General features: G+C 40.4%; 1 protein-coding gene across 2 annotated transcripts in view; it reads right to left on the bottom strand.

The window, feature by feature from the left end:
- The window catches only part of Alpk2 (alpha kinase 2), a 130,135-nt gene that overhangs the window by 36,453 nt on the left and 75,134 nt on the right, over nucleotides 1-18,548 (bottom strand). The window contains exons 5-7 of one of the 2 annotated variants that reach the window (XM_013157240.3): nucleotides 13,575-13,722; nucleotides 8,226-8,353; nucleotides 8,092-8,127 (exon numbers count right to left, since the gene is read on the bottom strand). In XM_013157240.3, coding sequence (XP_013012694.2) covers nucleotides 8,092-8,127; nucleotides 8,226-8,353; nucleotides 13,575-13,722 — 312 coding nt within the window. Of the gene's footprint in view, nucleotides 1-8,091; nucleotides 8,201-8,225; nucleotides 8,354-13,574; nucleotides 13,723-18,548 lie in introns of those variants that run through there. The other variant, XM_063231558.1, reaches the window with a different exon arrangement.

The raw sequence follows: 18,548 nt of genomic DNA, 5'->3' as shown, positions 1-18,548 counted from the left end.
AGAGAAAAGTCAGCACCCCTCATGAGCTGACAGGCATGCAGACTGAGAATCACTACCTCCTCTCTCCGGGAAGCAACCAGCTGGTTCAGAGGAAAGGCTGAGTTGATAGCAACTGCGGTACAAAAAGCAACTGAATGCTTGTATTGTTTGGTTGACTTTGTAGGCCTGGAGCCAGTGGTCTGAGCATTGAGCAAGGATAACAGTACGCAGTGTAGCAAATATGAGGGATTTCTTCTATCTTATTTCTGAAATCCAATATTTTTCACAGTTTTGTTTTATTCTGATTGTTTTGCTTTATTCAATATTCTGTTTTGATTGCTTTTATTCTGGTTTTTGTTTGTTTGCTTGATTGATTTTGCTATACCTGATGGAATGGACAACTCTCGTGAAGATTACAACATACACTATGATAACTATTGCTGTTTTCCTATATCCTACTTCAAAGTTCTGTACTAATTTCACTGCTTTTTTTATTGGAATTATTCCATTTTGTTTTGTTGGATTTTATTATCTTTAAAATAAAAAAGCTAAAATATATTTAAAAAGAAAAAAATGCAAATTCACGCAATAAGGACTGAAAAGAGGGAAATAGCTACAGATCCCATGGAAATTCAAAAGATCATGAACACCTACTTTGAAAATCTCTACTCACATAGAGTGGAAAACACAGAGGAATGGACAGATTTCTAGAAAATATGAACTACCAAAGCTCAACCAAGGAGATACAGCAACTTTGAATACCCCAATATCAGCTATTGAAATTGAAAACATAATTAGAAACCTACCAACAAAGAAAAGCCCAAGTCCTGATGGATTCATGGCTGAATTCTACAAGAAATTTAGGGAAGATTTGATGCCAATACTCCTCAAACTCTTCAATGAAATTGAAAAGGAAGCAATCCTCCCAAAATCATTCCTGGAGACAAATATTACTCTGATACTAAAACCAGAGAAAGACCAAACCAAAAAGGAGAACTATATAGGCCAGTCTCCCTAATGAACATTGATACAAAGATTCTCAATAAAATACTGGCATACAGAATGCAGCAAATCAGAAGATTATACATCACAACCAAGTGGGATTCATTCCAGGAATGCAGAGATGGTTTAACATATGCAAATCGATAAATGTAATACACCACATCAACAGAGCCCAAAACAAAAACCACATGGTCGTCTCAGTAGATGCAGAAAAAGCTTTTGATAAAGTCCAACACATGGTCATGATAAAAACTCTTCAGAAACTAGGAATACACACTGTCTATCTCAATTTCATAAAGGCCATCTATAACAAACAAACAGCCAACATTATACTAAATGACCAAAAACTGAAAGCTTTCACTCTAAAAATCAGGAACAAGACAAGGATGTCCACTATCACCACTCCCATTCAATATAGTTCTAGAAATACTAGCCAGGGCAATCATACAAAAGAGAGAAATAAAAGGAATAAAGATAGGAAAAGAAGAAGTTAAATTGTCACTATTTGCAGGTGACACGATACTCTATATAGAAGACCCAAAAAACTCCATTAGAGGTAATAAACAAATTCAGTAGTACAGCTGGACACAAAGTCACTGCTCAAAAATCAATAGCATTCCTGTACACAAACAAAAAACTCACCGAGAGAGAAATTATGGAAATATTGCCCTTCACAATAGCATCTAAAAAATGAAATTCCTGGGGGCTGGCTCAGCGGCATAAGCGCCTGCCTTGAAAGCAGGCAGTCATGAGTTCGATCCCCGGTACCGATAAAAAGGAAAAAGATAAAAAAATAAAAATAAATAAATAAATAAATAAAATGAAATTCCTAGGAATCAACCTATCTAAGAATGTAAAAGACCCATATGCTGAAAATTATACTACACTAAGAAAGGAGATTGAAGAGGGTATTAGAAAATGGAGGGATATTCCTTGCTCTTGGCTAAGAAGAACCAGCATTGTGAAAATGACCATCTTCCCAAAACTGTTATACACATTTAATGCAATCCCAACAAAAATACCATTAGCATACCTCACAGATCTACAGAAAATAGTCCTAAAATTCATTTGGAAACAGAAGAAACCTAGAATAGCAAAGGCAATTCAGGGCAACAAAGCAAGGCAGGGGGCATCTTAATTCCTGACTTGAAACTATACTACAAAGCCACAGTGATAAAATCAGCATGGTACTGGCAAAGAAATAGACCTGAGGATCAGTGGAACAGATTAGAAGATGCAAACACAACTATGAAAACATTCAGCTACCTGATATTTGACAAAGGGTCTAAACATGTTCACTGTAAGAAGGATAGCCTCTTTAATAAATGGTGTTGGAAAAATTGGCTGTCCACATGCTGAAGACTGAAACTAGACCCGTGCCTATCACCACGCACAACTAAAGTCTAAATGGATCAAAGATCTAAATATTAAAACAGAAACACTAAATCTACTGGAAGACAAGGTATATAGAAGTCTTGGAGACATAGGGTTAGGCAGAGAATTAATGAACAAAATGCAAGCTGCATGGGAAACACTTCAAAGAATCAACAACTGGGATCTCATATTATTGAAAAGTTTCTGCATTTCAAAAGAAATCATCAACAGAGTGAAAAGAAAACCCACAGGATGGGACAGAATTTTATCCAGCAATCCCTCAGACAAAGGACCAATATCCAAAACATATAAAGAATTGAAAAACATCAAGCCCCCCAAATTCAAAGACCCTTTCCAAAAATGGGCATCTGAGATGAACACATCTTTCTCAGTTGAAGATATACAAATTGCAAATAAATACATGAAGAAATGTTCATCATCACTGGTCATTCAAGAAATGCAAATTAAAACAGCATTGAGATTTCATCTCACTCCAGAAAGAATAGCTGCCATCAAGAAATATTGGTGAGGCTATGGGGAAAAAGGAACACTGCTCCACTGTTGGTGGGAATGTAGACTGGTACAGCCACTGTGGAAATCAGTATGGAGATTCCTCAGAAGACTAGGATTCGAAGTTCCATTCAATCCAGCTATTCCCCTCCTGTGTATTTTCCCAGAAAAACTAAAAAGGTTATGTCACAGTGATATATGTGTACCCACGTTCATAGCAGCACAATTTGTAATAGCTAAATCTTGGAAACAACCAAAATGCCCATCAACCGCAGAATGGATGAAAAAGATGTGGTATTTTTATACAATGGAGTATCACTCAGCTATAAAAAAAGATGCTATTGAGGCCTTCATAAGTAAATGAAGGCAACTTGAGACTACCCTCATAAGTGAAATAAATAAGAATTATATTTATAAATATCACATTGTGTCTCTAGTGTAAAAAGTAATAATAAATGTAGGAGTAATAAAACCCAAAATGTGTAATAGCTACTATTAAAAAAAGAGGAAAAGAAAATGCTCTAAAGGATGTAACTGAATGTATGTTTAAGTGTGTAAAATAGATGACCATATTACTAAGTTTTTGTTGGATCATTGAACAAAACTGTTTGCAGTCTCACTGTTCGAATGTCCACTTTCTATGCTTTAATTTTGTAACTTGAACAATTATTTCTAAGATGACAGTATGTAACTTATCAACTAGTGATTTGTTACTGTTTATTTTTTTGAAATTCTGTATTATTTCTACCCTTTTTTCTATTTTGGTTTTTATTTTCTTTAAATAAAATTTTAAAACAAGAACTGCTGGTAAATTTTTTCCCATTCTGTGGGTTGTCTCTTCACTTTTTTGGTGGTTTCTCTTGCTTTGCAAAAGCTTTTTAATCAGATGAGATCCCAGTTGTTGATTCTTTATGATTAATTCCTTTGGGATTGGTGTTGTGTCTATAAAGTCTTTGCCTACATCTATATCTTCAAAAGTTCTACCCATTCTATCTTCCCGTAGATTTAGTGGTAGTTTTCCTGTTTAGATCTTTGATTCATTTCCATTTTAGTTTAGTGCATAGTGACAGACATGGGTGTAGTTTTAGTCTTTGACATGTGGAAAGCCAGCTTTTCCAGCACCATTTTTAAAAGAGCGATAGCATCATCTTAATCTTTTCAGTATTATTCCTCCAGGAATCTTTTGGGGCCTTTTTTTTCTGTCTGATCTCCCATGATATTTAAATATTTCAAGGATATATATATATACAATATCATTGTAAGTGTGTGCATATGTTTGTACTTTACTAGTACTTGTACCTTAGACACAAAAGAGTAAAATTTTTGCTGTCAGGGGGTGATAATACTTCCATTGAAAAGTATATAATGTGTATCAGAAATTAGTAGGCAAAAACTAGAATCAAAAAGTAGAAAGAAATGCTTTTGAAGAGTGAAAAAAAGCGCTAGTGTATGAATTTCTTTCTAAAAAGAAATGCAGTTGTTGCCTGAGTTTCCTAGCAGCTGCATTTTATCGAGTTGATTATATGCAGGTTTCAGATGACAATGCATTAAATTAGGAGACTTCATTTTGAGCTTGAGATAATCAAAGACTGCTAATTTATTGAGAGAAGGAAATTGATGGCTTTCAATGAAACAAGATTGTATAAACTTTTAGAAACATCTTCCACTACTCAGCACCGATGAAATCTGACATCTTTCCAAATATTTAAAAGAAGAAATAAATCATGGCTCATGTGAAAACCCCACTTTATGTTTTTATATAGAGTGTTTGGAGAAACATTTCTCTCTTCATATAAAATATTTTCAAATCATAAGCCTTAAGAGTAGCCAGACATGCTGGAGCATGCATATTACCCCACACTCTGGGGGCCAAGGCAGGAGAAAGAGAAAGGCAAGTTTGCGCTGAGCCTGCGCAACTTAGTGATTTAACAAAGTCCTGGTACAAAATTTTTAAAAAAAAAATTTTTTTAAGAGACTAGAAATGTAGCCTAGCATAAAGACCATGAGTTGAACTCCCATTCAAAAAAAGGAGTAGCCTATGGTAATTAGCTAAGGAGATTGGTCCTAATTTTAGAATATTAGCTGATGCCTAGGCTTGGTTATTATCAGAAAGAAACAAGAAGTTGATGTAGAACTTTCACACAGAAAAACTAAGTGAAGAACTAGAAGCTACCAAAAGGAAGAGGGTACTGAGAAAGATGCTTCAAACACTGTTACAGAGGCTAGCAAAAGTCTGGGGGACGCGGATGTGCCACCACAAACGCATCACTGAAAGGACTGAAGAAGCAGATGAGGCAGTGAGCTCGCTTCGTCTATGCCACGCTTTGGGTTTGATCCCCAGCACCCCATGTACACACAATCAAGTGTAGTCCATTAAAGGCAAAAGTTGTTTGAGATCATATGCTTAGAAATAGGCAGGGAAAACATGTACAGTGTTACATGCGATACAATTAGCAATCCTGTGTACAAGTACCAACAGAAAAGTCTACTTAACAAAGGACAAAACCATGAAAAAAAAAGTCCTAGTTTTGTTCGCTGTCTCTGAAAAGTTCTGCGAGAAAAGAGCCGGACTTTTAGTTTGAAGTCACCTCCTTGTGCAGAGGAGGTATGTACAGTCTTGCAACTTTGCAGAATGTCTGAGAGAACCTGCTGTCCACAGATGTCTTTGGTAGCCAGGCCTGAAATGTCACCATTAATGAGCGAATCATCTTAGTTACAGCCATAGAGCTCACTGAAAGTAAGCAGTGACAATAAGAATTCAGTATTTAGATCAGTGTCTTCTCTGGGAAGAATGATTCAGGTAACAGGAACATGGAGCATGAGAGGGAGTTTCAGGAAAAACAGGAAAGTGGCAGGGTAAGTCTCGGGTGGGGAAGGAGGCGGAACTTTTTTGGGAGCTTTGTAGAGTACAGTGCAGCTAGGACCCGTCTCCTGGCTGCCTGAGGTCTAGCAGGTCCTAGAGAGAACCAGGACAGACTCATCAAAACCAACCAAGCACACCTATGCCAGTGAGTATTGGGAGAGCAAAACATTCATCTAGGTTCTTTGCTACACCTGTATATAGCAGAATCCAAGTCTTTAGCACAAAGAGAACTCATGTGGCCACCCACAGTCCTCACTGCCAGTGAGATGGGGAAAACCCAATCTGTGAACACACTCATAACATTTAATAACATCATTATGTTGGGCTACTTTGTGTTTTATTTGGCCCATCATTTATTTCAGGCTTTCTCACCAGCTTGGTTTTATTAGTTTTTAAATTAGAGACTGCTTGTAAAATGTGATTCATTACTCCTACAGAGAATTAAAGGAATAGAATGTTTAGTGAAAGATTCTTTCATATAAAAAGGGTGATTAAAAGTAAATTTCGGCTTCTTCATCTAAAGGACCAGGTGTGGCCTCCTCAGCCTAGTAAGTCAGTGAAACTGGGATCTGAAGTCACAGGGGTGCAAGCTGGATAAAAGTAATGTCTCCAGGCTCAAACCCAAATGCTATGGTGGAAGTCACGGGGCCCAATGGGATCTCATTCTTGACTGGTGTAAACCTTGAGAGATGACAGAGTTTAGGCGAACCTAAACTAACAAAGTCACACCAAGTATCTGAGATGAGGCTTCCAATTGATGCTAAGAGCCTGATGAAACAGAAAAGTTCTGAAAATTGTTTCCTGAAGACAGAATAGGATTCTTGCACTTGACTTTAGAGGATATGGAGCAGAAATGGGGTAAAGAGTTTAAATTATACCCCCACAAGTATAGTACATACTGAAGGCAGGCATTTAGCACTTGAACACATCTGTGAAAACCTTAGCCTGCCTATAAATTTATTGAAATAAATACCATAATATTTGCTGGACCCGACCCTTCCCTTCCCTTCCCTTCCCTTCCCTTCCCTTCCCTTCCCTTGAACCCTAACCCTTCCATTCCCTCCTCTTCCCTTCCCTCATGTGGGAATGGAACCCAGGGCCTTGGACACACCAAGCAAGTACTCTACCATGAAGCTATACTCCCAACCCTTGCTAGACCATTTCCAAGTTGTAATCCCAGTTTCTTCCTTTTCATGTACTAGATATTAGTGCATTGTGATTCTTTCTATTGTCCTGTTTACACAGGGATTTCAGGAGTTTTGTTTGCTTTGAAAATCAGAACATGCAATACATCGTTAAGACAGTAACCTAATTTAACCATCAAAATGGCATCCATGTGTCCCCAAAACTAACCACAGGTCCTAGGCTATGCTAAGTGTCATGGTAGCATGGTGTGAGACAGGCCAGCAGTGATGTTTGGAGCTGGCTTACTCTTGCTTACTGTGTCTCTGAGAGCCAATTGTAGGCATTTTTTCTCCCACCTCCACAACCTATGATCAGGTTGATAGTTTAAAATTAGTCATGCAGGGGCTGGGGATTTAGCTCAGCGGCATAAGTGCCTGCCTTGCAAGCAGGCAGTCGTGAGTTCGATCCCTGGTACCGATAAAAATGAAAAAGACAAAAAAATAAAATAAAATAAAATTAGTCATGCAAAGTATGTTATTCCATAGGAACTAGAAAACTCTACATAACCAGGCCTCACTGCTCCCTAGGGAGCACATCCAGCAGGGGTGAGTATGAATGAGAGGGAGCACATGGGTGATAATCTCCCCTAAGAGGAAATATATAGCCAGCATGGATTCTCCAAGCTGTGGGAAACTCAGTGGACGGCCGAGGGGTGGGACCAGTGTTCAGGAGCAGCAGCTGTTAGGCCATTGTGACACCAGATGTGCCAAAAGAAAGCACAAAGACCCATCTTTCATTTCATTAAAATGCAAGCAAATGGGGTTAATATACTCAAGACACTTGGGTCTCTCTGCTCAGGTGAGAAAAGGAATTGAAGAAACAAAACATGCTTTTTAAGTGTCAGAAGCTGGAAAAATCTCAAGCAGCTGAGTTGAATGAAAGTCTGAAATTTAAGGGAAGAGTCAAATCCAAACTCCCCTCCACATGTTCCCAACAACTGCACCACTGCAATCCAAGCGCTTTCATAAATACTTCTGGGCATTTGCAGCCTATGGAAATGATAACAGGGAGGGTGGCCCTCCAACCCCATGGAAGTGGCTCCTGAGTTGTCACTCAAATCCAGTCACTCCCGAACCCTTCCCTAGTTGGCTAGAAGAGTCCAGAGAACAGAATAAGAACCCAATGCACAACTCTGCGAGAAGCCATCTCCACTGACAGGCCAGCTCGCAACTGCTTACCTTTAATATCCGGATGGCTGGAGAGCTGTTTGAGAACTAGAAGAAGACAAAGAAGATACTGGCATCAGTACAGCTGTCCGTCTGACCTGGGAGGGCCAGGGCTTTTCACCTGAAACCCAAAAGCTGAGGTTTACCTTCAGCTGTCAGGTTAAACTCAGCAGTCACTTTGCCAAAACTGTTCTTGATGCAGCAGTTATAGAGACCCTGGTCCTTCTGACTGGCTTGAACGATGGCCAAAGACACAGCAGAATTGTCCCCTGCGCTGTAATAGGGGACATCAATATTCACATGCTTTGTCATTCTAACGTTTCATTTTCCTAATACCCTGAAGGAAAAACAAGCTGTTTTCTTGCCTTTGTGTTTTCAGCCAATGGGCTGCATAAAGACAAGAGAACAAGATGCTGCTCAAGTAAGTCGCGTGTTCATTTGTTGGGAAGGATTGTTAGAATTTTGTTTAATGTGCTCATTCCAACATCTGATATGAATACACAGAAAGTTTTGAGAGTTTAAATGCCATCAGTATAGCCAAAGGTGGGAATTGTAAATGTTGGAGCAACATATCTGCTCAGAATTCACCTTAGTTATGTTCCCAATTGAGGCTTCCTATGCTTGAAAGAAATCTGGTAACTCCAACCCAAATCCAAACACAGACACAATGAGAATGCTTACAGCAAAAGCACGCTTTGCTTTCCTAAGGACCCTTTTGGATAGTACACCCCCTTAGTGCACACCACCCACCCACCGAGTATTCCTAGGTCTCAGACACTGTACTACAAATATAAGAACTCGTGGTGGTGGTAATGATGGCTAATAGGGGCGATGAAGCTAATGTGTACTGAGCACTTGGTGTATACCAGGAATTCTGCTATATCACTAATGGGTCTAATTTGTGTCATCCTTAGAAAACCTAATTCGAGAAGTACAATTACTATCCTCAGTTCAGAGACAAGGAAATGAAAAGTGAAACATTTAAGTAAATGATATTGATGTCACAAGCTACCTCCCTAAGAAATCTATGATTCCTGCCCTAAAATCTGGAATAATTTGAATGGTGATTGTAGCCACAATATTTATTCCAAAGTTTCAAACAAAAATTTTTGCAAAAAAATGATATTCAAGCATGTTCTAATTTTGTTCTATATAATGAATTTTGTTAAACACTCACTAAGATTCTCTGTCTCTTTCTCTGTTTGCGTGTGTGTGTGTGTGTGTGTGTGTGTGTGTGTGTGTGTGTGTGTATGTGTTCAGTGTACATTTTAATCTGGATTTGTTTCGTAGTTGAGTAACAAAAATCCAATTAGAGTATCTTCAATTTGTCTCAGTTGTAAGTTTAACAAAAGTGTCCATTATTGATTGGGTTTTCAATAGATCTCAAGTCTCTGATTTATCCATGTGTCTTCTGGAATATAACTATGGCTTTGAACAAGGTCCACTAATAGTCCCTCTACTGATGAGGCCCCTAAACATATCCAGAATATATGGTTATGACTGTATGTAAAAGAGTCCTGTTCAAGTGGAAGACTGGCTGGTAGGGCAGTAAAACTCTGAATTGGTAAGAGAGGATTGTGGGATGTCGTCCAGGGCTCCACAGACAAGTACAATCTTTCTTGGCATTCAAATGGATGCTCAAAATGCCCATAGAAAGCTGGAGGTGAACTGAAAGGATGGTCCCCAGAGCATCTTCCTTGCTGCCTGGTAATTCTCTGATACTTGCTGTAGAACCATGAAAACCATTTCCTTTCCCTGTCTTGTTAGTTGCTTTCCCATACTTGGAAAAATAACCAACACTCACTTCTTAAAGGAGGAGTTTATTTGGCTCACAGTTTTTGTGGCTTCAGTTCAAAATTAGCTGGCCTCAGGGCAGAAACAGCATGACAGAAGAGCCTGGGAGAGGATAACTGCTCTTCCCACAGCAGCCAGCAACCAAAGAAAGACAGAGGAGGAGGAGGAACAAGATCCATCCTTCTGGGTTACCCCTTGTCAACTTACCTCTTTGGCGGAGTCCCGCCTTAAAACAACAGAGTAAGCTTCAAACTCAACAGACAAATCCACTAATGATTAATGGCACCCTCATGATCACCTTACAGTTATATGAGAATTTTGTGGGGCTTTTGATGTCTAAACCATAGTACCCTGTCTTCCACCCAAGGTTTTCTTCTGGGAGCTATGCCTGAAGAGTGAAAGGCCCTGGATTCCATTCGCAAGGCTGCTCTTGGCTGAGTGGCACTGGGAAGAGCAGGTTCACCTGTTAGGTGTGTCTTGAGGAGTAATGGACATCAGATAGGTGACGATTTAGAAAAAGACTTCATCTTGTGATTGATCGTGAATCATTAGTATGGGAGCAAAAACATTGCTGGGCTTTCACCATGAAAGAAAATCACCTCTCTATGTCCCAAAGAGGACTTCTCTGTGTTCAGTACTGGAGGATTTAATGATGGGTGGCAGAGTGACAACAGTCCTTGCCATTAAGGGGCATCTAGTCTGGGAGGCCACAGATAAACAGAAAATGACAATGGAAGTGAAAAGTAACTTTTACCTTTCAGACCAGAAAGCTAAGTTTCATATCAAGTTACTCCACAAGGAATGTATACTTTTTTATTAAGGAGAAATATGGCTAAATGCAGGGCTTAGCAGGAGTAGTAATCAGCTGTGGAGAAAAATACAAAAGAAGCCGGTGCCTAGAATGCAATCAAAAGTCTGAGCTCTGCTAGAGGAAGAGGGCTGCAACCTGAATGGAGACTGCTCTGAGAAAGCCCAGCACCCATCACCAGTCCCAAGGAGCCAGGGGTGCTTGCTAGCACCCACCACATACCATCCAGCCTGGGCTGAGAAGTCCTCCTTAGACTACCCAGTGAGATCCTGCCTTCATCGACAGCCAGCCTATCATTTGCTCAGTGTCCAGCAAAAATGATGTGACCTGTGCTCCAAGACCTTGTTCAGTGGCCAGCCAGCTCACTCCATGTGGACTCTTTTTGAAGCCCAGGACACTTAGAAGTGCCACTCTCTCCTGAGTGAAGAGAGGCAACCAGAAGCACTGGATGGGACCAGACAGAGATTTCCATGGAGCCAGGACAAGTAACTGCGACCCAGGCAGGAAGAACAAGCCTCTGCCTTCTTCTCAGTCCCGTCAGTGCCCTGGGCCACAGGAAAATTTTCTGACAATGAACTTCCAAACTCGCTTGTGAAGTATCCAAAACTTTAACAAAGAGAATGAGAGTGGTCGCATGTCCCTTGAAGGTCACCATTTAGCCAGTTTGTCATTGGTTAGTTATAGGAGAATGCTCTTGTGCTTGACTTTGCTATTCACCATTTACACAGAACCTCTCCAGCCAATCCTCAGTGATGAGTTAACTTGTAGGTTTCTGTGCAATAGAAAAGATAACTTAACCAAGATTTATGATCTGTCTAACATTGACCAGTTTTTATAGCTATTTAAAAATTTGTTTCTGTGTTCCTTTGCTTGATTGACCATATAGATTTCTGTTTCTCAAATATCTCATTTGAACAGCTTCACCATCTTACGTTATCTGATGAGGGCAAGAACTTTGCTGCATGCTCATCTTACACCTGAAAGATTTCATATCTTTGAAAATTATACTTTGATGAGGGTTATTGTTTGGATGTTGACTGTCCCCAAAAGGTCCCCAGAGTGGTGCATTTCGAAGGTGCTGTAGACCTTAGGAGAAGAGGGATGCAGGGAGGTCCTTAGGTCACTGGAGGTGTTCTCCAAAGGGCATCAAGGGACTACAGCCCTTTCTTCTGTTTCCGAGCCATGAGGTAAGCAGCGTGCTTGACCACATGCTCTCCATCATTGTCTTCCAGCATCCCAACCAGAGGCCCAAAGTACATGATTTTGGACTGGGCTCTCCAAAACTGTGAACCAAACAAACCATTCCTGTTCACACATTAATTGTCTCGGGTATTTCATTACAGTGGTAGAAAACTAACACAAGTGGTGAAATATTTCATGGAGGAGCATGTAAAAAGAAACACTCTGCCAGAAGTAGAGCTGAGAGAAATTATCCAATATTTGGAAGAATGTAAATGATCTTTCAATACACAAAAGATTTATGACTCCAAAATATTTTTGAGTGTAAGTGTGGAGAAAGCAAATAGGTTCAACTAAGCTATTGTCAATGAGAAATGAAACGAACATCACAGAGAATTTAAAGACTTTTCAACCTTACTAGTGACATGCTCTCCCTAGCAAGAGGTTAGGTTCTTATAACTATGCCTCAAACAGAAAAAAAATCTGGAAAATTTAAATACCAGTTCTAAGCTTAGAGAAAAACACTGAAAACTCTGGTTAATTGTTCTTGGCTGACAACTTCAGAAAATAATTAAAATGAATAATTAGTACTTTTTGACAAAGTTCTGGGAAGCTCCTTGATTTAAAAACCAAACTACTTCTTTTCCACTTTAATTCTTTATAAACCATACATAAGACAGGCAGAGTAAGGGTGACATTTTTTTTGTCTTTTTTTCATTTTTATTGGTACCAGGGATCAAACTCACGACCGCCTGCTTGCAAGGCAGGTGCTTATGCCGCTGAGCTAAATCCCCAGCCCCAAGGGTGACATTATAAGTCAAGCAGTAATTATATCAATTGCAATCCAATTGGATTTTCTGGAGTGAGGTTAATAGAAATGAAACTACAGCTCAAGTCTTCCAAGGCTGTATTTGGAGGAAAATGTCCAGAACTACATTTCAAGCAGACATTGTTTAATTTAATTAGTAGGAAACTCAGATTTTCTCACTCTTTCAGTCTACTTGGGTGGGACACCTTGTTTTGCAGAGCTACGCTTCTCTGGGTTGCATGAATTATGCTGGTTCCCACTGAACCTGTTGATTTGTTTCCAGAATGTATCAGATAAAGCAAGAAGGTATTTTAAGGAGCCATAAGCTAGAGTCACCCCACACAAGGTCTTCTTGGCAGTGATTTTCATTCTTACCCCTCTCTTCTCTCTCCTCTCTTGGGACCCAGAAATACCAAGTCTTCCCATCTTAAAGAGGGCTGCTGTCATCCTCAGCAGCTGTTACTTCTCTGTAACTTCATGGATTGTTTTTTCTTTCAGGTCCCTTGATTAGCTTTATTTGACCTTTGTCACATTAATGGGAATTCATCAAACAGTAAACATACCTAAGAAAATACATAGACTTCCAGAAGATAGTTCTTTAACCTAGGAGTCACAGACCCTCAGGCTAGAACATTATATGATGTGTTTCCTCATTTTAAAACTCTAATGAATGGTTCTGTGACTTCTTAAGAACACAGAACTCGGTGGCAGAACCAAGGAAAGAACCTTCCATGGTATTCCCTGTGTAGATATCTTCATTCCATTCTTACATTACCCAAATACTGTGGGTGGAGAATCTGCTTCAATTTGCCTTTTTACTCTCTGTAATTTATTCTTTTATTTTACAACTACACTAATTGTAAACAGTGAACAATTGCAAAAAGCAACCAGGAGCGAGTATCCCACCTTCTTTGCAGTTGGGCTATTAACGTGGAATCTTTTGTCCACCGGATAGTAGAATCTTCATGAATTTCTGCAAACTGGCAACTCAATTTTACATTTCCAGAGTGGTCAGGGAACATCTCCGCTTGGATCTTTTTCAGCAATACTGGAGCTAGAAATGAGATTTGTGGGTCAGTGTAGGCAAAAGACTTTCCCATTTCATCTCATTTAATTCTTAACAACAGTTCCAGGGACAGAGACAATACCCCAATTTATGAACGAGGAAAGTGAGTGTGTGATGAGGTATGATTTGCTTAAACATAAACAGTAGAAAAATTAACAACTCAAGTTAACAGAAAACTCCTTTTCATTACTTAAAATTTCTAAGGCCAAATCTGTAATGTTCAAAGTGAAATAGAACTGAGAAAAATTTTTAAAGGAGTGGAATAAAATTTTTTTAAGTACAGGGTAGAATACAAATATATAGATTTTAATACCCAAGGAAAATAAAGATGCTTTTTTTTTTTTTTTAAAACTGGGAATTGAACTCAGGATCTTGCACTTGCCAGGCAGGCTATATCCCTGGCTTGGATGCTTTCAGATAATTATCACATGATTAAGATCAAAAGTAGGAACTTGAAATTCAAGAGTAGGATAAAATCTGGATTATTTAAGTAGCTGTGGTTAAGTCCCACAGATGTAAAAGGCTATTCAGAAATAGATTATTTGTTGAATAATATTAATCTATCCATTGTCCTCCCCACCCACCCAGTCGCTGGCGTCTTTGCTGAAGATGGACTGAAGTAATGTCTGATGTCAATCTTATTGCAGAGAGGCATCTACTTGAATGAAATAGGGAACATAGGAAAATGATGCCCGTAGATGGGGCTGAGACTTGAATGTCACCTCTCATTCTCATCAATGATGAGAGTTTGGCTTGCAGATCAAATGTGTAATTAGTCAGAGCAGCCAGAGGGCGGCAGCACAGACATTAGAACAAGAAAAGGACAGTCCACTTGGTCAAACCACCAGCATGATTTGGTAAACAGTGAAATTATTGGAAACATGGTGCCGGTTTATCGCAACCCAAGTTCCATAACCACACAGCAAAGAATGTATCATACGAACATTATGTAATGCAGAGTTAAATATCAATATAGAGGATTTTTTTTTACTCCATTTTCTCAAAACCCACAACTGTGAAATAGTTGATCTGTTAAGCAACTTCCCACTCTTCCTGGGTCCCAGCAGAGATTTGAAATAGTTGATCTGTTAAGGGAACTTCCTGTTTCCTAGAGGAGATCTGGAAAGCAGACTGTATGTTTAAAAGCTAACTCTGTCCCAGGGAAGTGGCAATGGATTGGTTGGGTACGAAACCCCTCAATCAGAGAGCAGCTGAGACCACTAACAATGTTACAGGAGCCACGCCTCATTTTGGTTCATTTGGCCCTGCAGCTCCCACCCTGGCTGAAATTCATCAGATACACATCTTTGACTGCTTGGTCTAGGAATTTTGACCAAGCCTCCTTCCTCATCTGGGCCGTTTCTTCATAGATCCTTCCACCCAGTGATTTGGGGACAAGTAAATGTCCCTAAGGCTGTTGCACGTGTTGAACACAAAGACCATTTGGAGGGGAAGGGAAGGGTGTAAAATGGTGCAGATGTGGCAGGCTTTGGGAGACAGAAAGTTGATTCTGGCAAGGGGCCCTGGAACCTTGGAAAGGATCTTGCTGTGAGAACGAGAAGTAAAAATGCAAAAGAGCAAAGTGACTTAGGAGTGTCGCTAGGTCTGGCCAAATGTGGAGGCAATGTGAGAGATTTTTTTTGTGCATATGAAATTTTCATTGTATAAAGTTTGGATGCCAAAAATAAAGGTAACTCTGTGGTTATTGTTTTTTAGGAATCACCCAAATCATGCCCACCTACACCAGTGATGTGGTAGAGGAGGTATTACATTTGGGACACTCTGGGAAGGACAGGATGGGTACCAGACTACTGGGTTACACGGTCAAGGTGCCACCAGGCCCTGGAGCAGTGATGAGACCTCGGTCTCATAAGAGCCACCACCTCCAGAAGGAATGAGAACTGAAATTGCTGTGGCTAACACTGGAAACACAAAAACGACAAGCCTCTGAGTGCTTGCTAGTAAAGTACATTCTTAAAGCATTTGTCATAGACTTCTATAATGGAGAACTAGAAGATAAGTCAAAAAGAAAAAGCAGGTCACGGTCAAGGTTAGACCCCTAAAGTGCTGCTGTCCCAAATAGTAAATGCCAAAAGAAATCTTTTTTTTTTTTTCTTGTCGCTTCTCATCTGTGTTGGTTCTTATGGACGAGTGTACACAGCAGATTATTACATAAATCCTCACAGTGCTCATTAGCATCACTAATTGGGGTTACCCTATGAAATAGCATTTCCTTAATAAACTAGTGGCCATGCAGGCATTTACCAGTCTGGTAGAAGCTCTCTCAGTGGAACAGCCTACACTGCTTTGTCATTAGAGCAGAAAGCTGGAAGCCTGAAAATGTGGCTGCCAGTGTTCCAGCCACCTGTTCTATCTTTCCCTAGCAAGGAAATCCCACGCCTCAGCAGAAAGGTCAGCCCCAGGGGTAACTCCTCCACAGCTGGGAAAGGATGGCAGGGGAAGGACCTAGCCAGGTGTGAAAAAGCCACACCTTAGTCTCCCATTTCACTGTTGATTCAGAGGGGCTCAGGTGAGGGTCACCTGGCTGCTCCACAGCAAATAGCTTCTACCCTCAAGTCAGGACAGGCTGAGTGTGCGAGAACCACTCTTCTCAAGCTAGGCTGGCACTGCACTAGCAATGGTCTTTGTCTGATATAAGTTCTTATTTCGTGAGCATGATACTAAGCATGAAAGTTGCCTCATTTAAATTTACTTTTAAAACAGCCAGGCATCTTTCCTATTTCTTTGCATTTTGATGCTGGGATGAGTCTTATTATCATCTGTTTTTACAGGTGAGGAAAAAGAGGTTCTCAGAGGTGAAGCCTTTGCCCAAGGCTGCCCAGTGCCTAGAGGAAGCCAGACTTGGACTCAAGCAGCTGGACTCCTATCTATGCTGGAATCCACCATGTTACAGCTTCTTCTCCAAGGGCCTCAAAACACTTGCAAAAACCTCTGCTCTGAATCTTTGCTCTCAAAGGCCTTCACTGACGGGGCAGCACTGGGAACAGCCCTTCACTGCCATGTTGAGCTGGTCTGGCCTGGACAAGTCTTCAGCCGTCACTACTCTGAGGCCTCTGGCAGGGCTGTCCCCCCAAGGCCACCACTCTCGGTGCCTGCTTGCCCCGCCCCCTCCCAGAATGCTTATTCCCTGCCTGGGCAGTTGCTTGTACCTGGGAGAGGTGGTATTAGGCTCGACTCAAACCCTTCAACAACAGCAGGGCCCTGGATCATCCTCTTTCCTAAAAGTATGCTGAATAATCATAGATAAGAATTCTAAATACATTATTCCCCTCTGGGCTGAAACCTTTTTATTTTTCTTTTTTTTTTTTTTAAATATCGGTGTTGGCTAGGGATTTAGCCAGCAGCACAAGTACCTGCCTGGCAACCAATAAATCATGAGTTTGATCCCTGATACAAAAAAAAATTGGTGTTGTGTGTGTGTGTGTGGTAGTGAAGAGATTGAACCCAGGTCCTTTGCACTGAACTACACATTCTCAGACTGTTTTCTTATTTTTACTTAGAAATAGGTCTTGCTAAGTTCTATTGCCTAGGCTGGGCTCAAACTTGCAGTCCTCCTGCCTCAGCCTCTCAAAGTGCTGGGATTACAGGCTATGTTACACACCTAGTTGCTTCATACTCTTTAGATATGTTTAAAAATACATGGACTAGCCAAGCATTTTAGAGCACACCAGTAACCTCAGCATTGGGAGACTGAGACAAGACAAGTCAACCCAAATTCAAGGTATATGAGCCTGAGCTACGTAGTAAGTGCAAGGCCAGCCTGCACTATTTAGTAAGACCATCTCCAAAAACAACAAAATATGTGGACTGAGGTCCTTGATTACTCCCACTTTCACAACGTGGTTTTGTTTTTAATTCTTTTAGCAACAGGGGCTGAGGACCCATTTGAGGTGGGCAGGAAACAAAAAACATCAGCCTCCAGATTCAAGGATTTGGGTTAAGGGAGGAAATAATTCCTCCTTCAGATCCAAAGAGCCAGCGCTTTCCCCACTAGCAAGCACAGTCGCTGTTCCTGCTGCAGTATTTTCTCTTCTGATTTCTGCCAGGTGGCACAGGAGGGGAAGGGGAGCGCTGGTATGGAAGAGCTCGTTTCTGGCTGAATTATGAATTTGGGGCTGAATCAAACCCCTAAAAGCCGGGCATGGTGGCTCACTCGGGAGGCCAAGGCAAGAGGATCACTGCAAGTTCGAAACCAGCCTGGGCTACAAAGTGAGCTCAAGGCCAGCTTGAACCGCATAGCCAGATCCTGTCTGGAAAAGACAAAAACAAAAACAAAAAACAAAAAACACCAACCTAAGCAAAGTAAGAAGTAACTGCAATTTAAAGGACTTTTGCATTTCACCAGGTCTGAAAGCTAAACAAAGACCCCCAAAGGTAAGATTTAGATAGTGGAAAGGTGAGTTGGAAGGAAATTTTAGACTTAAATTTGAAAGAGAAACCAACTGGAGGGTTTCAACTGATGACTGAGCCATTTTTCAATGAAAATCAAGGATTAAAGAGGAGCATCCCAATTGGTACCAAAATGTTTCTTTTCATAAATCCTGTCTAGTGTGAGGTCTGTTTAATTATATTAATTAGCTCCACTGATTAATGCTTCTGTTCCTCTCTTTTAAATAGATTTTTTTAAACAAGGATAATTAAACAGAAAGGCATCTTAATCACACTCCCATCAAACACACTTACAGGAAGCCTTTAGCAGCAATTCTCAGGTGTGCATTTTCCCACCCGGGAAGTTAGGAGCGGAGTACACTATTTTATGTATGTATATGTATATGGGGATTGAACCCAGGGCC

Source organism: Cavia porcellus, unplaced genomic scaffold (genome assembly GCF_034190915.1).
Source record: "Cavia porcellus strain 051 isolate PalLab524CR breed Dunkin Hartley unplaced genomic scaffold, mCavPor4.1 scaffold_20, whole genome shotgun sequence".
NCBI classification, from domain to species: domain Eukaryota; kingdom Metazoa; phylum Chordata; class Mammalia; order Rodentia; family Caviidae; genus Cavia; species Cavia porcellus.
The sequence above is the reverse complement of the archived record's forward strand: the minus strand, read 5'-3'. Positions and strand labels throughout refer to the sequence as shown.